General features: G+C 45.4%; 2 protein-coding genes across 6 annotated transcripts in view; one reads left to right on the plus strand and one right to left on the minus strand.

Moving 5' to 3' along the window:
- LOC103176211 (leukocyte elastase inhibitor) overlaps window positions 1-14,629 on the plus strand; it is a 17,558-nt gene extending 2,929 nt beyond the window's left edge. For both annotated transcript variants that reach the window (XM_007889624.2, XM_007889625.2), the window contains exons 2-7: window positions 5,151-5,320; window positions 6,469-6,606; window positions 8,775-8,892; window positions 9,059-9,201; window positions 9,297-9,464; window positions 13,210-14,629. In XM_007889624.2, the coding sequence (XP_007887815.2) occupies window positions 5,153-5,320; window positions 6,469-6,606; window positions 8,775-8,892; window positions 9,059-9,201; window positions 9,297-9,464; window positions 13,210-13,611 (1,137 nt within the window). In that variant the 5' untranslated portion in view covers window positions 5,151-5,152 and the 3' untranslated portion in view covers window positions 13,612-14,629. The remainder of the gene's footprint in view (window positions 1-5,150; window positions 5,321-6,468; window positions 6,607-8,774; window positions 8,893-9,058; window positions 9,202-9,296; window positions 9,465-13,209) is intronic.
- Window positions 14,630-14,719: 90 nt separating this feature from the next.
- ripk1l (receptor (TNFRSF)-interacting serine-threonine kinase 1, like) overlaps window positions 14,720-19,911 on the minus strand; it is a 34,397-nt gene continuing 29,205 nt past the window's right edge. For 3 of the 4 annotated variants that reach the window (XM_007889619.2, XM_042346792.1, XM_007889621.2), the window contains 4 exons: window positions 18,869-19,453; window positions 17,220-17,285; window positions 15,909-16,064; window positions 14,720-15,819 (listed from right to left, as the gene is read on the minus strand). In XM_007889619.2, coding sequence (XP_007887810.2) covers window positions 15,539-15,819; window positions 15,909-16,064; window positions 17,220-17,285; window positions 18,869-19,453 — 1,088 coding nt within the window. In that variant the 3' untranslated portion in view covers window positions 14,720-15,538. The remainder of the gene's footprint in view (window positions 15,820-15,908; window positions 16,065-17,219; window positions 17,286-18,868; window positions 19,454-19,911) is intronic. The other variant, XM_042346793.1, reaches the window with a different exon arrangement.

Consider the following 19,911-nt stretch of genomic DNA (forward strand, 5'->3'; position numbering starts at 1 on the left):
TAGTCACTGCACTTTATCGCATATCCCTTGAAGTGCTTTGGGATGTCGTGAACATTACCAAATGTAATGTTTACACTGAAGTTTTGGAGAAGATTCAAGAATATTCTGGTGATTGAGGCTTTACTGATCTCTGGCTGTGATCTAGTGAGTTATTTTGGCTACTCTTTATTGACCATTATCTGGAAATTCTGCACCTCTGAAATACATTCAACAGAATCAGCTGTCATCGATTTTGGAAGCAGCTTGGAGACAAAAATGCAAGTATTCTAGTCAGTGTTGTGCAAAGTGATATCCACCAGATGATGGAATGCAATATCTATTTAGCAGGTGAAGAGGAAATGTATTTCTTGTTTCTGGACAAGAGTTATTGTGGGCCCGAAGGGTTTTTACACTTAACAGGAAGAGTAATTTCTCACCTGACACCTACCAGTGTAGTTATAATAATAATAATCCTTGCATTTGATATAGCGCTTTTCACGTCGGGAGGATGTCCCAAAGCGCTTCACAGAACACACTGTAAAGTGAATTGACTGTATATTTGTGGGCGAACGCGGCAGCCAATTGCGCACAGCAATGTCCCACAAACAGTCGTAGGTTGAAAATGACCAATTTATTATTAATTTTGGTTTTGGAGGGGTTATTATTAGACGTGTGGAGTAAGGAAACTTGACCAAGGTTTCGCTCTGCCTGGAATTGAACTCAGGTCTCTCGCTTGCAAAGCGAGTGCTCTAACCATGTAGTCGTCACGTAGCAGAATCACATATAAACTCAGTGAACACGACATGATATTTTAGCATGCAAACTGTAGTTTGATCTATGAATCATGGTCTGAATTAGTTTTCCAACCTCAGAGGTCAGAGAAAAAAAGCCCCTTTTTGTGACTCATCATTGCATAGATTACATAGAATATACAGCACAGGTATAGGCCATTCTGCCAAACTGGTCTATGCCGGTGTTTATGCTCCTGTCCTTCCTCAACTAAGCCTATCAGCATAACCTTCTATTCCTTTCTCCCTCATGTACCTATCTAGATTTCTCTTAAATGCATCCATGCTATTCGCCTCAACTACTTGTGGCAGCGAGTTCCACATTCCCACTGCTCTCTGGTAAAGAAGTTCTTCTGACTTCGCTATAATTTTAAAGACCTCTATTAGGTCACTCCTCACCCTTTTCTTTTCAAGAAAAAAGAGTCCACTCTTGTTCGGCCTTTCTTGATCGGTTTAACCTTGCAGTTCGAGTATCATCCTTAATGTTTTTTGCTGTTTGTGGGATATTGCAGTGTGCAAATTGTTATATTTTTAGTCAGAATGTGCCGACAACAACAACAACAAAATTACATTTATCGAGCCCCTTTCATGTCGGGAGGACATCCCAAAGTGCTGAACAGTCAGGTATCGGGGCCCGAGCATGGGGGAGGGGTGGTGCAGGGATGAGGGAAGGCAGAGAGGTGGGAGTGAGACCAAAGGCACAGTCAAAGAGAAGGGTCTTGAGACCGGCCTTAAAGGAGGTAAGGGAGGAAGCGAGGTGAAGGGATTGTGGGATGGAGTTCCAGAGTGTGGGAGTAGAGAGGCTGAAAGCTCGGCCACCAATGGTAGGGCGGGTCGGACGGAAAACATGGAGCAGGACGGGAAACATGGAGCAGGCCAGAGCCCGCTGAGCAGGGAGCGGGCAGGTTGGTAGGGAGTCAGCAGGTTAGAGAGGTAGGAGGGGGCAAGGCCATGGATGGCCTTAAGGGTGAGGACGAGGATCTTGAACTCGATCGTCTGGGGGATGGGGAGCCAGTGGAGTCGGGCAAGGGTGGGAGTGATGGGGTCATGGCGCCTGGTGCGTGAGAGTACACAAGCTGCAGATTTGGATGATCTGCAGCTTGTGAAGGGAAGAGTTGGGAAGGCCGATGAGGAGGGAGCTCCCGTAATCAAGCCTTGAGGTGACGAATGCGTGGGTGAGGGTTTTGGCAGCCTGAGGGGTGAGGCAGTGGCGGAGTCTGGCAATGTTGCGGAGGTGGTGGAAGGCAGTGTCGGTCATGGCGCCGATGTGAGGGAGAAAGGACAGTTCAGGGTCAAACAAGATACCCAGGTTCCTGACTGGCTTAGTGAGGTTGAGTGTGCAGCCGTGGAGGCTGATGCTGCCAGCGCCTGAGGTGCGGAGGCGCTGGCGTGAGCCAATCAGGAGGGTCTCGGTCTTGCTGATATTGAGTTGGAGAAAGTTGGCCCTCGTCCAGGACTTGATGTCGGACAGGCAGTCGGTCAGGACGCCAGTAGTCCTGGAGTTCAGGGTGGAAGCAGGGAGGTAGAGTTCGGTGTTATCCGCATACATGTGGGAATTTACCCCATGTCTGCAGATGTCGTCACCAAGGGGGAGCATGTAGAGGGTGAAGAGGAGGGGCCCGAGGACAGAGCCCTGAGGAACACCGCACGAGACAGTGTGGGAGCTGGAGGAGAAACCGTTTGCCCCGATGAAATGGAGGCAGTATGAACCAGTCAAGGACAGAACCTTGAAGGTTGAGGTGGGAGGAGAGGTGGTGGAGGAGGATTGAGTGGTCCACGGTGTCAAAGGCGGCGGAGAGGTCAAGGAGTCAGAGGGAACCCTGGTCACACATGGTCAGGATATCGTTTGTGGCCCTGAACAGAGCAGTTTCCGTGCTGTGGGCAGCACAGAAACCCGATTGGAGGGGTTCATGGAGGGAGTGAGAGGAGAGGAAAGAGCGAAGCTGGGAGGCAACGGCTCTCTCAAGGACCTTGGATAGGAAAGGGAGGTTTGAGATGGGCCGGAAGCTAGATAGCTGTGACGGGTCAAGGGAAGGTTTCTTCAAGGTGGGGGTGATAGTGGCTGTTTTGAGGGGGTAAGCAACAATGCCAGATGACAGGGAGAGGTTAATGATGTCGGCGAGTAGTGGGCAAAGAGGTGGAGCTGGGATTCAAGGAGAGGGGTAGGGATGGGGTCGCGGGAGCATGTGGTGGATTTCATGGAAGTTACCGTGTTGAAGACAGAGGAGAGGGTGACAGGTTCAAAGGTGTGGAAGGAAGGATGCATAATTGTCGGATGGGTAATTGTGTGGGTTGGGGTAGGGAGGGTGTGGAAGTTGGGAGGGCAGTGGCAGCTGAGCGGATTCCCTTGATTTTTGGACTCGAGGAAGTCCAGCATTTTCTCGCAGTGAGAGTCATAGGAAAGTATCTGCGAGGCATGTTGGGGAGGGCGGAGGAGCCGGTTAGTGGTGGAGAACAGGAGCCTGGGATTGCCTTTTGCCTCCAGGATTAACCTGGAATAGAAGGGTGATTTGGCTGAGGCGAGAGCGGAGCGGTAGTTCTTGATGAGGTCCAGCCAGATGTAGTGGTGGACCGTTAGGCTGGATTTGAGCCAAGTGCGTTCGGCAGCCCACACCTGGGCCTTAAGCAAGCGGAGGTGGCTGGTGAAGCAGAGTGAGGATCGGGAATAGGAGGCAGTTTGGGAGGTGAGGGGGGCAAGGACATTGAGTGTGGTGGAGAGGGTGCTGTGGAGAAGAGTGAGTGCAGAGAGTGGGTTGTTGCATGAGGTGGGCCAGAGGGAGAGGAGATTCGGAGTACTCCAGGGCAGCGGAGAGAGATTGCGAAGAGATCTTCTTCCACGGGCGGTAGAATGGTGGTAGGTTTGGAGGTAGTAGGGAGAGAGATATGGGAGTTGAGGGAGATGAAATGGTGGTCAGAGATGGCCTTGTCAGTGAAGGGGTGAAATTCCACCAGAGGTTGCAGAGAGGTGAAATTAATCTTTTGGTGGAGTGTGCTTATAACGAGGAAATCCCTAAATGTTCATGCCACATGGTAGCTACTGATCATCACAGAAGGTGAGTCCTTGTATTAGATCAACCCTTTGCTTTCTTTATTTTCATTTTAACAGTTGGCTTATTTGATCTCAGAATTCTGCTGTCTTGCAGCATCAATGCAGCATCAAACAGTTTCTTAAATGATAATAATAATAATCCTTGCATTTGCCTTATCAAGTCTTCGAGTAACGGACAGAACCAAAAGGGTTTAGCAGAGAGAAGGCGGAGAAGGATAGTGTGCTCGCATAACACTTGAAGGTTGTGACCTTTATGGTTTTAACACAGACCTTATTTAAAACGTGTGTTTAAAATGCGATATCAGTTGCTGTAGTCATTCACTTCATGTGGGACATCGTTGTATGCAAATTGGCTGCTGCATTCGCCAAATATTCAGTCACTCCACTGTATAGTATACCTTTTGAAGTGCTTTGAGATGTTCAATTGAACAAAATTGCACTGTTGCTGTTGCCTGGGAGCTTTATTAATCCTCGCATTTGATACAGATTTTGGAGAAGGTGGCAACATCACTTGTTTTATTGGCAAAGCTTATTTACTTTATTTTTGGATTTGAATTAAAAAAAGCCATGTTATTTGTTGATAAGGATATGTTAAGATCTGGTGCTTAGTGACTATGGCTTTTTTGCGAATGGTCACAAATTAAAACGTGATCCGCGAACTCACTATTGTGACCTAGTTGTGAATTGTACAGCTCAGAAGAGTTTAGAATTTACACTGAAAATAATTGAGTGTTAAATAGCAACAACAAATTACACTTATATAACGCCTTTCACGTCGTAAAGACGTCCCAAGGCGTTGCACAGTCAGGGGTTTTTGGACCCAAGATGGCAGTTGGTGTCAGGAGGGGCAAAGCAGCAAGGGTGGGAGGCCAAAGACACGGTCGAAGAGGAAAGTCTTTAGACGGGACTTGAAGGAGGCAAGAGAGGGGGTGAGGCGGAGGGATTACAGGTTTGCGTTTCAGAGTGTGGGGGCAGAGATGCTGAATGCCCGATTGCCAATGGTGCGGTGGGAAGTGCTGGAGACCTAAAGCAGGCTGGTGACCAACCTACCAATTAGGGCTTTGGCTTGTAGGCTTAACAGGAGCGGAGTGGGATGATTCTTGTCCCCAGTAAACTGGTCAGCCTTTTCAAGTCCTGCGGATGAGCCAGGTTGACTGTGTTATCAGCAGTGCCCTAGAGTACTGCGGACCCGCCTGGCTCAGGAACCAGACTACCGAGACTGTCAGAGGGCTGGCATGATTCTGACATTCCGTTGCCAGGCATTTCAACTTGGAGCCGGTTCAGCCAGTTCTCCATGGAGGATGATTATTAATATTTTTTGTTTCTGACTTTAGTTATGGATCCTCTGAAGGCAGCCATTACCAACTTTTCCCTCGATCTCTTCAAACACCTGAACAAAGCAGATAAAACTGGGAATATCTTTGTATCCCCGTTCAGTATCTCAACTGCTCTGGCTATGCTGCTTCTCGGTGCCGAAGGCAATACTGCAGCTCAGATGGTTAAGGTGGGTGTGCAATGATTTCTGTTTTGTATATTGTTTTCTTTTGAAAATATTAGAGTTTACATACTTTCTCAGATCTTGGTATAATAGAGTACATGTTGGTTTATAGATCACACAGTGTATCCAGTGGTATAGCTATGTACAGGGAAGTAAATGCAGTAAAGAACTAGAAAATCATGCAATAATGTATTGGGAGCTGTACCACAGGGAACTGTGCAGCAATACACAGAGGTACATGTTAAATTCTTGGGTTTCAGAGGATATCACAGGGTCACAAAGGAGGTTCGAAGAAGACCCTTTGGTCCATTTGAACTCATCCTTCTAGAACATCCACCCTACTGCCTCCCATTACAGCATCAAGCTTTTTAAAATTGATTTCTGAGTCTTGGCCACAACCACTCTGTCTGGTAACTCTCTGGGTAAAGAAATGCTTCCAGATGTCTGTCCTGAATAGATAGCTCTGAGACATTATCGTGATTTCACAATGTACCCAGTTTCCTATCTGCCACGTTTATTGCTGCCTCACACTGTTTTGACATGGTGAACACGCAGCTTCCTTGGCAAATCCGTGGGGTATACATGCCTCCTATTTTTACTTCCTAAATGCAGGATAATGCATTTGTTTGTATTCAACTGAATTTGCCAGTCACCAGCCCACGTGCATGCTCTATCAAGCTCTCATTATTGACATCTTGGTGTCTGATCAATAGTTTCCATCTAAATGTGACTGACTGATCATGCCCACTGTATTGCAAACAAAATCCTTCCTCTCAACAATTAATCACTATAAAAAAGCGGTGCCTTTTTAAACCTGATAAACAGTTAATAATGTTATATTTTTACAGAAGTGTGGGTACATTTTGCTGAACACAAACCGTTATATAATGTAAACCTCACATAAGTCGTATCAGTTGGCACCATGTATTTAATATGACATGCCACGTATGAGTTATGTCAAACTTGCATATATTATAAACTCTTGAACAGAACTTGGGCAGATGTATGACTTAGGCAGTTATACAATTTATACAGATCAGACTTATGCAAGTTTTATTGTATTAAAAAGGGAAAATATTCCAAGTTGAAAGTGGGGAGTACGAAAATTTTTATCAGGCTTACTTGATTAATTGTGTGTTTTTTCATGTCTGTAGGTGCTTCATTTTAATAAAGTGAAGGACATTCATTCAGAATTTCAGGCACTGCAGTCTGACATTGTCAAATTCAGTGCTCCGTGTCACGTGAAACTGGCGAATCGTCTCTACGGGGAGGAAAACATCACCCTGCACTCTGTAAGAAAAATTAATGTGTAAGAAGGATTAATCTGCAGCATTTTAAATGTAAATGCTTCAACTATTTTCAAATGCAAAGATCATTATTATTTCTTACAATGAACTATATACTTATTGATTGTCTAAAACATCGAACACGCATCATTCACTAACACTGGTGAGTGTTCTGCTTCCCTTGATAATCTGAGTTGTTTCAGAGCACAATCTCACTAAATTCTTTTATTTTCCTTCCCTAAACCCTTATCCTTATTATTCATTGTTGCTAAATTTCTCCTGTCACTGTTCTTCCTCTGCATTTCCATGTGCTCTCTCCAAGGGAATTCGCTCCGCGGTCACTTCTCCTCCAACATCCACCAACTCCCCACCCCCTCACTCCCACACTCCGACTGCTACCCATCCTCCCCTACTCACTTTTGTACCCGTTTCCCCATCCTCTGTCACCAAACTCATCCTATCCCTGAAACCAACCACCTGCTCCCTTGACCCCATCCCCACTCCACTCCTTATCTCCCAGCTCCACTTTCTTGCCCCACATATCACCGACATCGTCAACCTGTCCCTCTCCTCTGGCTCTGTCCCCATTCCCTTAAAAACTGCCACCATCACGCCCACCTTGAAAAAACCCTCCCTTGATGCGTCGCAGCTATCAAGCTACCGGCCCATCTCCAACCTCCCCTTTCTCTCCAAGGTCCTGGAAAGAGTTGTCGCCTCCCAACTGCGCTCTTTCCTTTCCACCCATTCACTTTTCGAACCCCTTCAGTCAGGTTTCCGTGCTGCCCATAGCACAGAAACTGCCCTGGTCAAGGTCACCAATGATATCCTGACCATCTGTGACCAGGGCTCCCTCTGCCTCCTCGTCCTCCTCGACCTATCGGCAGCATTCGATACGGTCGACCACGCTATCCTACTCCACCGCTTGTCCTCCCACCTCAACCTTCAAGGCACTGTCCTTGAGTGGTTTAGGTCGTACCTTTCTCACCGTCTTCACTTTGTCTCTACAAATGGCTTCTCCTCCACCCCCCGCAATGTCTCATGCGGTGTCCCTCAGGGCTCTGTCCTCGGTCCCCTCCTCTTCACCCTCTACATGCTCCCCCTCGGTGACATCATCCGCAGACATGGAGTTAACTTCCACATGTATGCGGATGACACCCAACTCTACCTTTCCTCCTCTACTCTCAACTCCACGACCACTGATGTCCTGACAGCCTGTCTGACATCGAGTCCTGGACAAGAGACAACTTTCTTCAGCTTAACGTGCGAAAAACCGAGGCCCTCCTGATTGGCTCACGTCAGCGCCTCCGCACCTCAGGCGCTGACACCATCAGCATCCAAGGCTGCACTCTCCACCTCTCAAAGCCAGTCAGGAACCTCGGCGTTCTGTTCGACCCTGAGCTGTCCTTTCTCCCTCACATCCGCACCACAACTGGCACCGCCTTCCATCACCTCCGGAACATCGCCAGACTACGGCACTACCTCACCCCTCACGCTGCTGAAACCCTGGTCCACGCCTTTGTCACCTCAAGGCTGGACTATGGGAACTCTCTCCTCGCCGGCCTTCCCGCCCTCCCTCCACAAGCTGCAGGTCATTCAGAACTCTGCAGCTCGTGTACTGTCCCGCACCAGGCTTCGCGACCACATCACTCCCACCCTCGCTCACCTCCACTGGCTCCCCATCCCCCAGAGGATCGAATTCAAGATCCTCATCCTCACCTATAAGGCCATCCACGGCCTTGCTCCCTCCTACCTCTCTGACCTACCTACCTGCCCGTACCCTCCGTTCCTCCGGCTCCGGTCTGCTCCACGTCCCCCGCCCCAATCGCCCTACCATCGGTGGTCGGGCCTTCAGTCTCTCAGCCCCCAGGCTCTGGAACTCTATCCCCCAGTGCCTTCGCCGCTTCCTCCCTCTCCTCCTTCAAGGCCGGTCTCAAAACCTTTCTCTTTGACCGAGCCTTCAGCCCCCCTCTCGACTCTCTTCCCCCTCCTCGCTCCCTCCCTTCCCTCCCCTCACCCTGACCATTTCCCCCCTGCTCGGGTCCTGACCCAACTGTGCAGCGCATTGGGACGTCCTCCTGACGTGAAAGGCGCTTTATAAATGGAATCTTGTTGTTGTTGTTGTTGTGCTCTGATCTTTGCAATGCATGACGTTTGCCTCTCTACTGGTTCTACAGAAATACTTGGAGTCCACTTTAAAATTCTATCAGGCAGAATTTGGCGTTGTCGATTTTCCAGATAGAGCAGAAGAAGCCAGATCGCAGATCAATTCCTGGGTGGAGGAGCAGACTGAGGGTAAAATACCTTTAACAGTTAGTGGACACAAGATTGTCTACACTTTATGGCTGTTCTATTCCAAAAACTGATGTGCTAGAGTCTCTCATAACTTGTATTACATTAATTTGCGTCCAAAAATGTTTTCCTTTTTAACAAAGATGTTGTATGTATTGCTTCAAATTAGGTAAAATCCCAAACTTGTTGGCTCAAGGAATGATCGATCAATTCACCAAACTTGTCCTCGTGAATGCCATCTACTTCAAAGGGAGATGGACAAAGAGTTTTGATAAAGAAGACACTGAGGAAAGGCTATTCTTCATCAGCAAGGTGCTGGAAGCCAAGAGGAAACATTTAGGAAACATTTTATTTTCATTTATTACTTTATTATTAATGAGAGATTTTGAAAAAAAACTTTTTTTCAGGATGATTCCAAGACCGTGAATATGATGAGCCTGAAAGGAACATTTAACGTGGCTTATGTCGAGGAGCTTGAAACCCAAATCCTAGAGATCCCTTATGCTGAGAACAAACTGAGTATGTTCATCTTGTTGCCAGATTCCATCAATGATAACTCTACTGGACTAGAAAAGGTACTGATATACAACAACAACAACAACAAGATTCCGGTTTTGAGACCGGCCTTGAAGGAGGAGAGGGAGGAAGCAAGGCGAAGGCACTGGGGGATGGAGTTCCAGAGCCTGGGGGCTGAAGGCCCGACCACCGATGGTAGGGCGATTGGGGCGGGGGACGTGGAGCAGACCGGAGCCGGAGGAACAGAGGGTACGGGCGGGTAGGTAGGGGGATATTAGGTCAGAGAGGTAGGAGGGAGCAAGGCCGTGGATGGCCTTATAGGTGAGGATGAGGATCTTGAAATCAATCCTCTGGGGGATGGGGAGCCAGTGGAGGCGAGCGAGGGTGGGTGTGATATGGTCCCGAAGCCTGGTGCGGGACAGTACATGAGCTGCAGAGCTCTGAATGACCTGCAGTTTGTGGAGGGAGGTGGCGGGAAGGACGGCGAGGAGAGAGTTCCCGTAGTCCAGCCTTGAGGTGACAAAGGCGTGGACCAGGGTTTTAGCAGCGTGAGGGGTGAGGTAGTGCCATAGTCTGGCGATGTTCTGGAGGTGATGGAAGGCGGTGCCAGTTGTGGTGCGGATGTGAGGGAGAAAGGACAGCTCAGGGTCGAACAAAACGCCGAGGTTCCTGACTGGCTTTGAGAGGTGGAGAGTGCAGCCTTGGATGCTGATGGTGTCGGCGCCTGAGGTGCGGAGGCGCTGACGTGAGCCAATCAGGAGGGCCTCGGTTTTTCACACGTTGAGCTGAAGAAAGTTGTCTCTCGTCCAGGACTCGATGTCGGACAGGCTGTCAGGACATCGGTGGTCGTGGAGTTGAGAGTAGAGGAGGAAAGGTAGAGTTGGGTGTCATCCGCATACATGTGGAAGTTAACTCCATGTCTGCGGATGATGTCACCAAGGGGGAGCATATAGAGGGTGAAGAGGAGGGGACCGAGGACAGAGCCCTGAGGGACACCACATGAGACAGTGCGGGGGGTGGAGGAGAAGCCATTTGTAGAGACAAAGTGAAGATGGTGAGAAAGGTACGACCTAAACCACTCAAGGACAGTGCCTTGAAGGTTGAGGTGGGAGGACAAGCGGTGGAGTAGGATAGCGTGGTCGACCGTATCGAATGCTGCCGATAGGTCGAAGAGGACGAGGAGACAGAGGGAGCCCTGGTCACAGATGGTCAGGATATCATTGGTGACCTTGACCAGGGCAGTTTCTGTGCTATGGGCAGCACGGAAACCTGACTGAAGGGGTTCGAAAAGTGAATTGGTGGAAAGGAAAGAGCGCAGTTGGGAGGCGACAACTCTTTCCCGGACCTTGGAGAGAAAGGGGAGGTTGGAGATGGGCCGGTAGCTTGATAGCTGCGACGCATCAAGGGAGGGTTTTTCAGGGTGGGTGTGATGGTGGCAGTTTTTAAGGGAATGGGGACAGAGCCAGAGGAGAGGGACAGGTTGACGATGTCGGTGATATGTGGGGCAAGAAAGTGGAGCTGGGAGATAAGGAGTGGAGTGGGGATGGGGTCAAGGGAGCAGGTGGTTGGTTTCAGGGATAGGATGAGTTTGGTGACAGAGGGTGGGGAAACGGGTACAAATGTGAGTAGGGGAGGATGGGTAGCAGTCGGAGTGTGGGAGTGAGGGGGTAGGGGGTTGGTGGATGTTGGAGGGGAAGTGACCGCGGAGCGAATTCCCTTGATATAGTAATAATACTTGCATTTGATAATAGGGCCTATCGTGAAAATGTCTCAATGCACTTCACATGAGTTACGCGTAGTGACTGTATTTCTAGGGGAAAGTGGCAGCCAATTTGTTCACAGCCATAAAGTGAATGACCAGATTTTATCTGTGGGCTTATGATTCAGAGGCAAGAGGTACTGACTATCGTAACAAATTGATCCAGGCTGACACCAACATATAATAATAAATCGTAGTCCTTGTAACTAATGAAAGAAGTTATAGTGTACTGTGACTTTTAGGAGTCAAGCATGTTGTGCATTGTAATGTAGGAATGTTGGAAAACATGAATAGGAGGTCATTGAATCCATCAGTTTATTAGATCTTGGCAGTGGGGCAGAGCAAGTTAAATATTAACCATAAAACCATCATTTTGGATGGGTTCTTAAAGGCAAGTGGAGGGGAGGTGGAGAATCAAGGGAAAGCAAAATATTCTCCTGTGCTTAGAAAATGGCATGGTTACAAACTAAATTTATCTTTTTAAGAAAATAGTTTCCATTCTGAGGATCACTTGGAGCAACCTCCTGAGCTTGACTGTTCTCATAATATGAGGGAATCTAAACCAGTAGTGTGTTTTCCTCTGGCCAGGAGACTCTCTATCAGCTCCCTGAATATAATTGACATTTACATAGCGCCTTTCATCTCAGGAGGACATCTCAAGGCGCTAAACAACAATGGTTTGGCATCTAAGCTGGGGGTGGGAGCCAAGAGGGGGTGAGGTGGAGAAAGATGACTGAAAAGCACAATCAGAGGAAGGTCTTGAGACAGACCTTGAATGAGGTGAGGGATAGGATGAAAGCCTGCCTGCCTGAATCCCCACCAATAATAAGGGATTTAGTTCAACTGTCTTGTCGGGGGTCGAGGAGAAACTTTGCAGCTCTTTTCCTCATGTGATTTCAAATAACTTGTGAGTACATGGTTAAAATTCAAACTCCAAAGCGTTGCCTGCTAGGGAACTCTTGCCCCCTTTGCCGTTGGTCCTCTCTGCCCCGAGCTGTCCGATCTGCTGACTTTCTTTTAATATTCTACTTGGTCATCATCCGCTGAAATTCTTCCCTTATCAAAAGGAAGAACATCACCCTTGATTGTTTAGGTAATTATATAGATGGAATCTGTTTAAACAGAATTGGGTGTTTACTTTCAGTTTTAATGTGACTCGCCCACAATGCTTTCCTCTTGGAAAGCAGCTCGGGAGGGATTGTTTTTCTACAGGGCGGGAAAGGAAGTAAACACAGTCCGCAAGCAATGAATGATGTGGCACCAAAAATGAATTGAGGTTCTTGAACAGAGGCTGTAATTCCTCATCAGTAGCTGTTCTGTCATTAAGTGGCTGCTGTGACATTTAATTCTATTTGACCCTGGGTGCTGATAAGGTGACATCAGTACCACAAGACCTTTGTACCTGGTGTTCACTCAAAGCTTTGAATCTTATAGTCATGCACTCCTATCGGTCATCATCATCCAGCACTGAAAAGAGTGCAGGTTAATGCTTTCTGTATGGCAGGATGACAGGTATTTGCTGATAAATAACTTGCAGATGACAAGGCAAGAAAAGCTGACACAGGTTTGCCTACAAAAACAGTCACAATTCTAAACATTAAATACTGTAATTTGCTTTGAGATGTTTCAAAATAAGTTATTCTAAAATTACAAGATTGAAAGAATGCATTTAAGCAAGAGTTATAATAATAATCTTTGCATGTGATATAGGGCCTTATCGTGTTGGTGTCAATGGCTAAAGTGCTTCACAGGAGTCAACAAGGTCAAAGAGTTATATAAATAAATACAAGCTTCGAGACATCTCAAAGACGTGATAAGGTGCTATATCAGATGCAAGGATTATTATATTAATAATTGATTATGCATGAAACACAACAGTACTTAAGATTTTCTGTCGCTCGAGGGAAAGCCCTGCAAAGTTTCTCCTTGTACTGAGTCCCTTATTGGTGGGGATTCAGACAGGCGGGCTTCTGTAACGGTAAATTAAACTTGTAAAATCATGTGCTCTGTTTAATGAATGTTACCATTTCCCCCCTTTCCATTAGCTTGAGAAGAGCCTCACGTTCGATAAATTGCTGAAATGGACGAGTGCGGAAAGCTTGAGTTCCTCCACAGTGAATGTTTATCTGCCCAGATTCAAGCTGGAGGAAAGCTATGATCTGCAGGCCACACTGTCCAGTATGGGAATGTCAGATGTATTTGATGGTGCGAAAGCTGATTTCTCAAGAATGACTGGAGAACGGGGTCTCTCACTGACCAAAATTGTTCACAAATCTTTTATAGAGGTGACTGAAGAGGGGACTGAAGCAGCAGCGAGCACAGGGGCTGTTCTGATGTTCCGTTGCCTCAACTCGGATGAGTTTGTGGCTGATCACCCTTTTTTATTTTTCATTAGGGAAAGCAAAACCCAAAATATTTTATTTTTTGGCCGATTCTCAATCCCTTAGATCATTTCTGTTGTACAGTAAATGACGGTTGGAAATGCTGGTCAGCCGGGCGCCTGACACATGCAGAAACCCATCACCATGCTTAAGAGTATGCAAACCAAAGAGCTCCACGCGTCCCACCCATACAGAGATATTTCATGGAATGCCCACACTTTCCCTGCATCACATTATTACAGACTGTATTAAGCTCTGATTAGGCTTAGGGCTCCGAGAAGGTGCACTGCGGTACAGAGCGTTGGCTCCAGTCTGACATTCTGTTGTCAGACTTGTCACCTTGGAGCCAGTTCAGCTTCGTGGACCCTGCTTAACTCCCTTCCAAAGAGCTTACTTCATTGGCAACTTGCTTAAATGCTTAGCTCAGTTGGTAGCATTTTCACCTCCTGAGTCAGAAGGTTCTGGATTCAAACCCACATTGGGAGTTTGAATTCAGTCTCGGCTGTCCCTTCAATACAGTGCTGGGTGAGCAATTCATTTTAAAGGTACCATCCTGTAGATGAGACATTTAACTGAGACACAGCTCAGGTGGATCTTAAAGATTTTCTGGCACTATTTGAATTTTCTCCTGGCCAACAATCCCCCAAATAAAATTGGCTATTCACTTAATAGCTGTTTGTTGGGGCACTTCTGTGTGTAGATGGGCTACCACATTTACCCTACAAAAATAATAGTCACTACACTTACAGTAATTCCTGTGAAGCACTTTGAGCAGGCTTTATCACTCCATCAAAACATCTTAAATTGTTCCACAGGATCTGCTGTAAAGTGTAGTGGCTGTATTTATTTGTATTTGGCAGCCAATTTGCACACAGTAATGTCCCACCTTCATTTCACAAAATAAACACCAACTTTACTGAAATCCTGTTAAGCCCTGTAAGACACCAAAATGAAAGGTCACCCACTTGCCACGTTTGGGTTACATTTCTGTTTCAAAGTCTACTATTTCTGAATGTATTATTTAGTGATTGCACTATCTATATTAAAAGCTAACCATGATAAACTGCTCTAATCTTGTTCAGTATTACAAGTCTGCATTCTGTGTGATATTTCTATCATAAACTGCTACTATTTTGTTAATCCTAACAAATGTTCAGGACCTGTGAGATAGAAACGCATTGCATATTTTTATTTATTTTGCCACATTACAAAGACAGTGGTGTTATCTCCCTGTAACCACATGGTTTGCTGATGTGAGATAGATGCCAATTTTAGGTAGCACTAAACACTTTAGGTAGCACATGAAACGCTTACATTATGTTTGTTTTCAGCATTTCAGCACATTGGGACATTCTGCCGACGTGAAAGGTGTTCTATAAATGCAATTTGTGGTTGTTGTACTCTTTACCCATATTCTAGGTTTTATAATTTAAAAAATATACTTGATACAAAAGGCAGTGTTGGGTCCTGCTGGCGTTAACTGAAATTGGGACAGACTTAGACCAGATCCAGAGAACTAACCAGAGTTCAATATAACATTGGCGATCCCACTCTTGGTATGGAAAGTGCAAACATATAACCCTTGTGGAGTAACGGATGTTCTTCTAAAGATATCGGTAATAAACGTAGTAATCTCCAGAAGCATGGGAGGCTGCTGCTATCCCTTCACAAAACATAAATTGGGACAAAACATACAGCGTTCCTTTGTACTCCATACCAAAGGGAATGACCAAGCCAATTGGCTGCACAGGACAAATGATTGTCATGTCCTTGACAGATGCAACAGCCGCTAAAACTCCAAATCTGGTAGCTCCAGATTGAGCAGCCAGAGAACTCTTTACTGTTCCAGAAGTTAAAAAGATTTGTTAGCTGAATACTATCACACGTAATGCATGTAACCAGGGATTTTAAAGTGGTTAACACTTGTGCATGTCTTGTGTGTGCCCACAGATCCAGATAGCAGTGGTCCTCTCATTGAAAACTGGGCAAAGCCCTAGGCACAGTTCTGCAGACTGAGAGTTAGGTCAAACCTCTTGCAGGATTGGAGGGCTTGAGCCAGTTTGTTGACAGTAGCGCCTTTTCCACCTTCTTTCATCTGCCACTTGTGCAACATTTGGTAAACTTTCTCCTTCAGTCCGTCCCTCTCGTAGTCATGATCAATTTCATCAATTTCCGACTCCCTGAAGCCAAGCTTTCGAGCGCAGTGTTTCCAATCTTTCCCGAGCTCTGAGCGCAAGAGGTCAAGATGAGAATCTTTAACTGGGCTCCGGTCATCTGAAAATAGGGCAAGAGACACATCAGCTCTGCAATGGAGGAAACAGAAAATATGCAAACAAATTGCCTTCGCTGTGTAAAAGCCTTACTAAAAATTTCCAAGTGTTCCGCTCTTTGAGGTGCATTTGGCACTGCAGAATTTTTCTTCTTTTTCTTGTTGAAAACCTGTTTTTCAATATTCAGAACGTTATTGGAACCGATCTGAACAGTCTTGGTGTTTGATACAAAGATTCTTGATGTTGATTCTAATAAAGGAAAACACATTTAAGGACTAAGAAAATGCACACAGCTGAGCAAGAAGCTACGGACCTGTATTCAAACTCACATACGTACTGAAAATTAAATACCTGCCACCACAACTAAGAGAAATATGTGTTACACTTGTTAAACTGATATAGAAATGATTCTCACTATTTACCAACTCATGTTTTACAGGTTGATAGTGGGGACTATCTTACTCCGATAAAACATTGACTTTTTCATCAAGGTTTTGCTATATTTACCGATCAATGTTAACAACAACAATCAGGAGTCCTGTAGCTCAGTTAAAGCACTCGCTTCGCAAGCGAGAGACCTGGGTTTGATTCCCGGCAGGGCGAAATGTTGGGCAAGTTTCCTTACTCCACAAATCTCTGTTTACTTAGCAGTAAGTTGGAACCTGGTTATTAAGTCGATTGGTGGATCGCTTTTCTGGGGATAATAATCCCTCAAGAAAAAAACTGAAAAAAAACAATACTAATTTGGTCATTCAATCCACGACTGTTTGTGGGACACTGCTGTATGCAACTGGCTGCCGTGTTTCCTCCACAAATATAGTCAATTCAATTTACAGTATATTCTGTGAAGTGCTTTGAGACCTCTAAAAGATGTGAAAAGTGCCGTATCAATTCCAAGGATTATTATTATTTATATATGTTACAAAATTCCTCCTAAACTCACTTTTAGATCTGCTACAGGTTATTATATTTATGCCCCTTCATTTTGGACTCACCAACAAGTGGAAACAGCTATTCATGTCCACCTTATCAAACCCTTTTATAACCTTAAGCACTTTCATCGGGTCGCCTCTCGACATGGCATTGCTTTTTATTTTATTTTTATTTTATTTTCAGTGAGATATTCAAAGAAGGAAAAAGATTTGGAGGAATTAAGGGGACTGATGTAGAAATGAGAGGCACAGCAGTGATACAGTGATTGGGATGGGGGTATGTTGTATGCATTAATAGGAAGATATCACTGGGGGTGAGCCAGGTTTCAGTGAAGTAAAGGACATCAATGTTTTTATCAGCATAAGATTGCAGATGGAGAGAGATTTATTAGCAGGGAGTGGATGTTTTGGAGGGTGATGCGCAAGAGAAGGGAGATGGGAACTCAGCACAGTGGAGGATTCCTGGTCTTACCTGGGTCAACAAAGTTCAAGTTAGAGTCAGATCCAATGGTGTTTGCAGTATTCCAAGCAACATTCCCTAAAAACCAAAATAGAAAGCAATGCCACACCATTGTTTATTAAAGTTGACACAAGCACATTGCACTCTTCTACCAAATTCACCCGATATTAATCATTTGCAGATTTTCCCTTTTGCAGCCCAGCAGTACTGATGCCAGTAGTGGTGTGTAACAGCTGCCTCAGCTGAGATAAGACAATTTAGTACAGGAATGAGACTTGCAACTTTCTAATCGTATGGATTAGAACTGGGTGATGCCTTTATCAACCAGACCAGACTAATCAGAGGCTTAAATTATTGTCAACTTGACTTTGATTACAATGCCATACAGTAACTGATTATAATGTTGTGTAATGATTTGGATTATAATGGGGAAATCCCATTAAGAGAGAGGCATCATTAATGTTGGTGCTCAGAACCCTGGAATTTCATCCCTCAGGAGAGCGAGATAGACAGTTTTAATAATAATACAACAACTTGCAGCTATATAGCGGCCTTCTCGCAGGTTAGCATCCTGGAGAGCTTTATAATAATTCTTGAATTTGTTATCACATCTTCGAGTTGTCTCAAAATGCTTGACAGAATATACTGTAAAGTGAATTGACTGCACATTTTGTGGGCGAAACACAGCAGCCAGACACAACAGTGTACCAAAAACAGTTGTGGATTAAGTGACCAATTTTTTAAAAAAAATTATTTTTGAACGGATTATTACCCACAAAAAAGCAAATTGACAAATTCACTAACAACTGGGTTCTTACTTTCTGCGTGTGGAGTAAGGAAACTTGCCTAATATTTTGCCCTGGCCGGGAATCAAACTCAGGTCCTCTAGTTTGCGAGGTGAATGGTCTAACCAATACGCTACAGAATACATTTTAAATCGGAATAGCTAGCAGCTAAGCCAGGTTCATCTTTTGTCAAACCAGTGAATTTACTTGTTCCACCCCACAACACGAGAGAGACCACTAGTCGCCTGCCTGCCACACAAACCCTATGTGCCTGAGACTGGCTCGGGCCAATGGACAATCCCATTCCCACTGGTGAATGGTACCAAGAGGTAAGTCTTGAGATGTGCCTAACCTTAAACTTCCCGGGACTCTACCCCACATAAAGGGTGCTATATAAATGCAGGTTGTTGTTGTTGTTGTTGTAACCTATACAATCGAGGAGTCTCTGACACTCACGGCCAAGGCTCATACATGAACAATGCTTACTTGCACAGGGCGCTGGAGGTTAAACACAGCCCATGAGTAAGAGGCTGGAGATCAGGAGCAGAGGCGTTTGCCAACAGATTTTTTAAAAAAAATAACTGGACCCAAAATTTTCAGGGAGAACTCTTGCAACAAATTCAGGAAGAAGTGTATCAACACATTTATGAAGTGTTTTCGGGCTTATTTTTACTTGACAGATTGCTACATAAACAAGTTATTATTGTTTGCCATCACCCTGGCCCACATCAATATAGAAGTAGAATAGTTACAACGCCTACTTTAATGCAATTTTTGATTACAATTTGCACTTATATCGCATCCTCCACACAGGGTAGCGTCTCGGAGCACTTAAATTACAAAAAGCAATTAAAATTAAAAGCACAAAAAACACACCTGGTCTTGTATGCTCCTGCCATAGGGGAGTCCTCAATTGCCGTTCAACATGCAGGCTACCAGTTTCTGAAATGGGAATGGTGCCCAGACCTCTTTGTGCAATCTCCCCCTGTGTCATAGGGATACCTACTGGGCTTGTTTTAGTTGCATACGCGCTGGTCTCCTCCTTGGCTGGTTTACAAAGGCTGTCATAAGTGGCTGCCCCCTGGTAAAGATCAGGGTGAGCCCCCAAATTCTGGGTGCTAGAAGACATTGGAGCACTGTGTAACCCTGCCAAAAGGTTGGTGTGGAACATTTTAGCAGAAAACTGGTTTGTGAACACGGGTTCATTTGAAACTCTCCTGCTTCTTTCCTCCATGATCTGATTGAATTGGCTCTCAGGATATTGTGAGCACACGTTGTCTAGACGGCTGCCGTACATGTGGTAATTGTATTCATCATCCAGCTTCCTCAAGAGAGGAGGTAAAGCTTGGCTGTTATACTCTTCCTCAGAAGGCTCGTTCAATTTTGCTGGAGCGAATGAGTCCTCCGCAATGTGGCCACTGGCAGCGTTTCCTTGTGAGCTATGTAAGGAATTTGGATCATCTGTGAAACACACAAAGAGAAACTGTAAATTTTAATTGCTGAATAATTTATACACTGAGGTCTAATTTACAATATTTATAACCTGAATTCAATGTGTTAGCCTGATTCTTTCTCCCTCATAACTAATTGGATGCCGTTCTTACATACTGGCAATGCTAACTAAGATGTGAGCCAGAATGGTTCATTCGCTGATGCTTACAGTTAGTTCATTTCATGGTAAAACCTGGAAACTGCTTTGAGACATCTTAATCATGTGAGAAGGCGTTATATCAAATGCGAGGATTATATAATGTGCTAATTACGATTTCCTGCGAGCAAACATCCAGATATTTGAGAGATTTATAAACAGCTGGATGTGTTTGAATCATGTTTATGAAAGTCACAGTTAACATCCCTAATCCCTAACATTCCACACGTATTTAAAGGGAAGACTGAGTTTGAAAGGGGAAAGTGTGCTC

Source organism: Callorhinchus milii, unplaced genomic scaffold (assembly GCF_018977255.1).
Source record: "Callorhinchus milii isolate IMCB2004 unplaced genomic scaffold, IMCB_Cmil_1.0 Scaffold2, whole genome shotgun sequence".
Classification (NCBI taxonomy): domain Eukaryota; kingdom Metazoa; phylum Chordata; class Chondrichthyes; order Chimaeriformes; family Callorhinchidae; genus Callorhinchus; species Callorhinchus milii.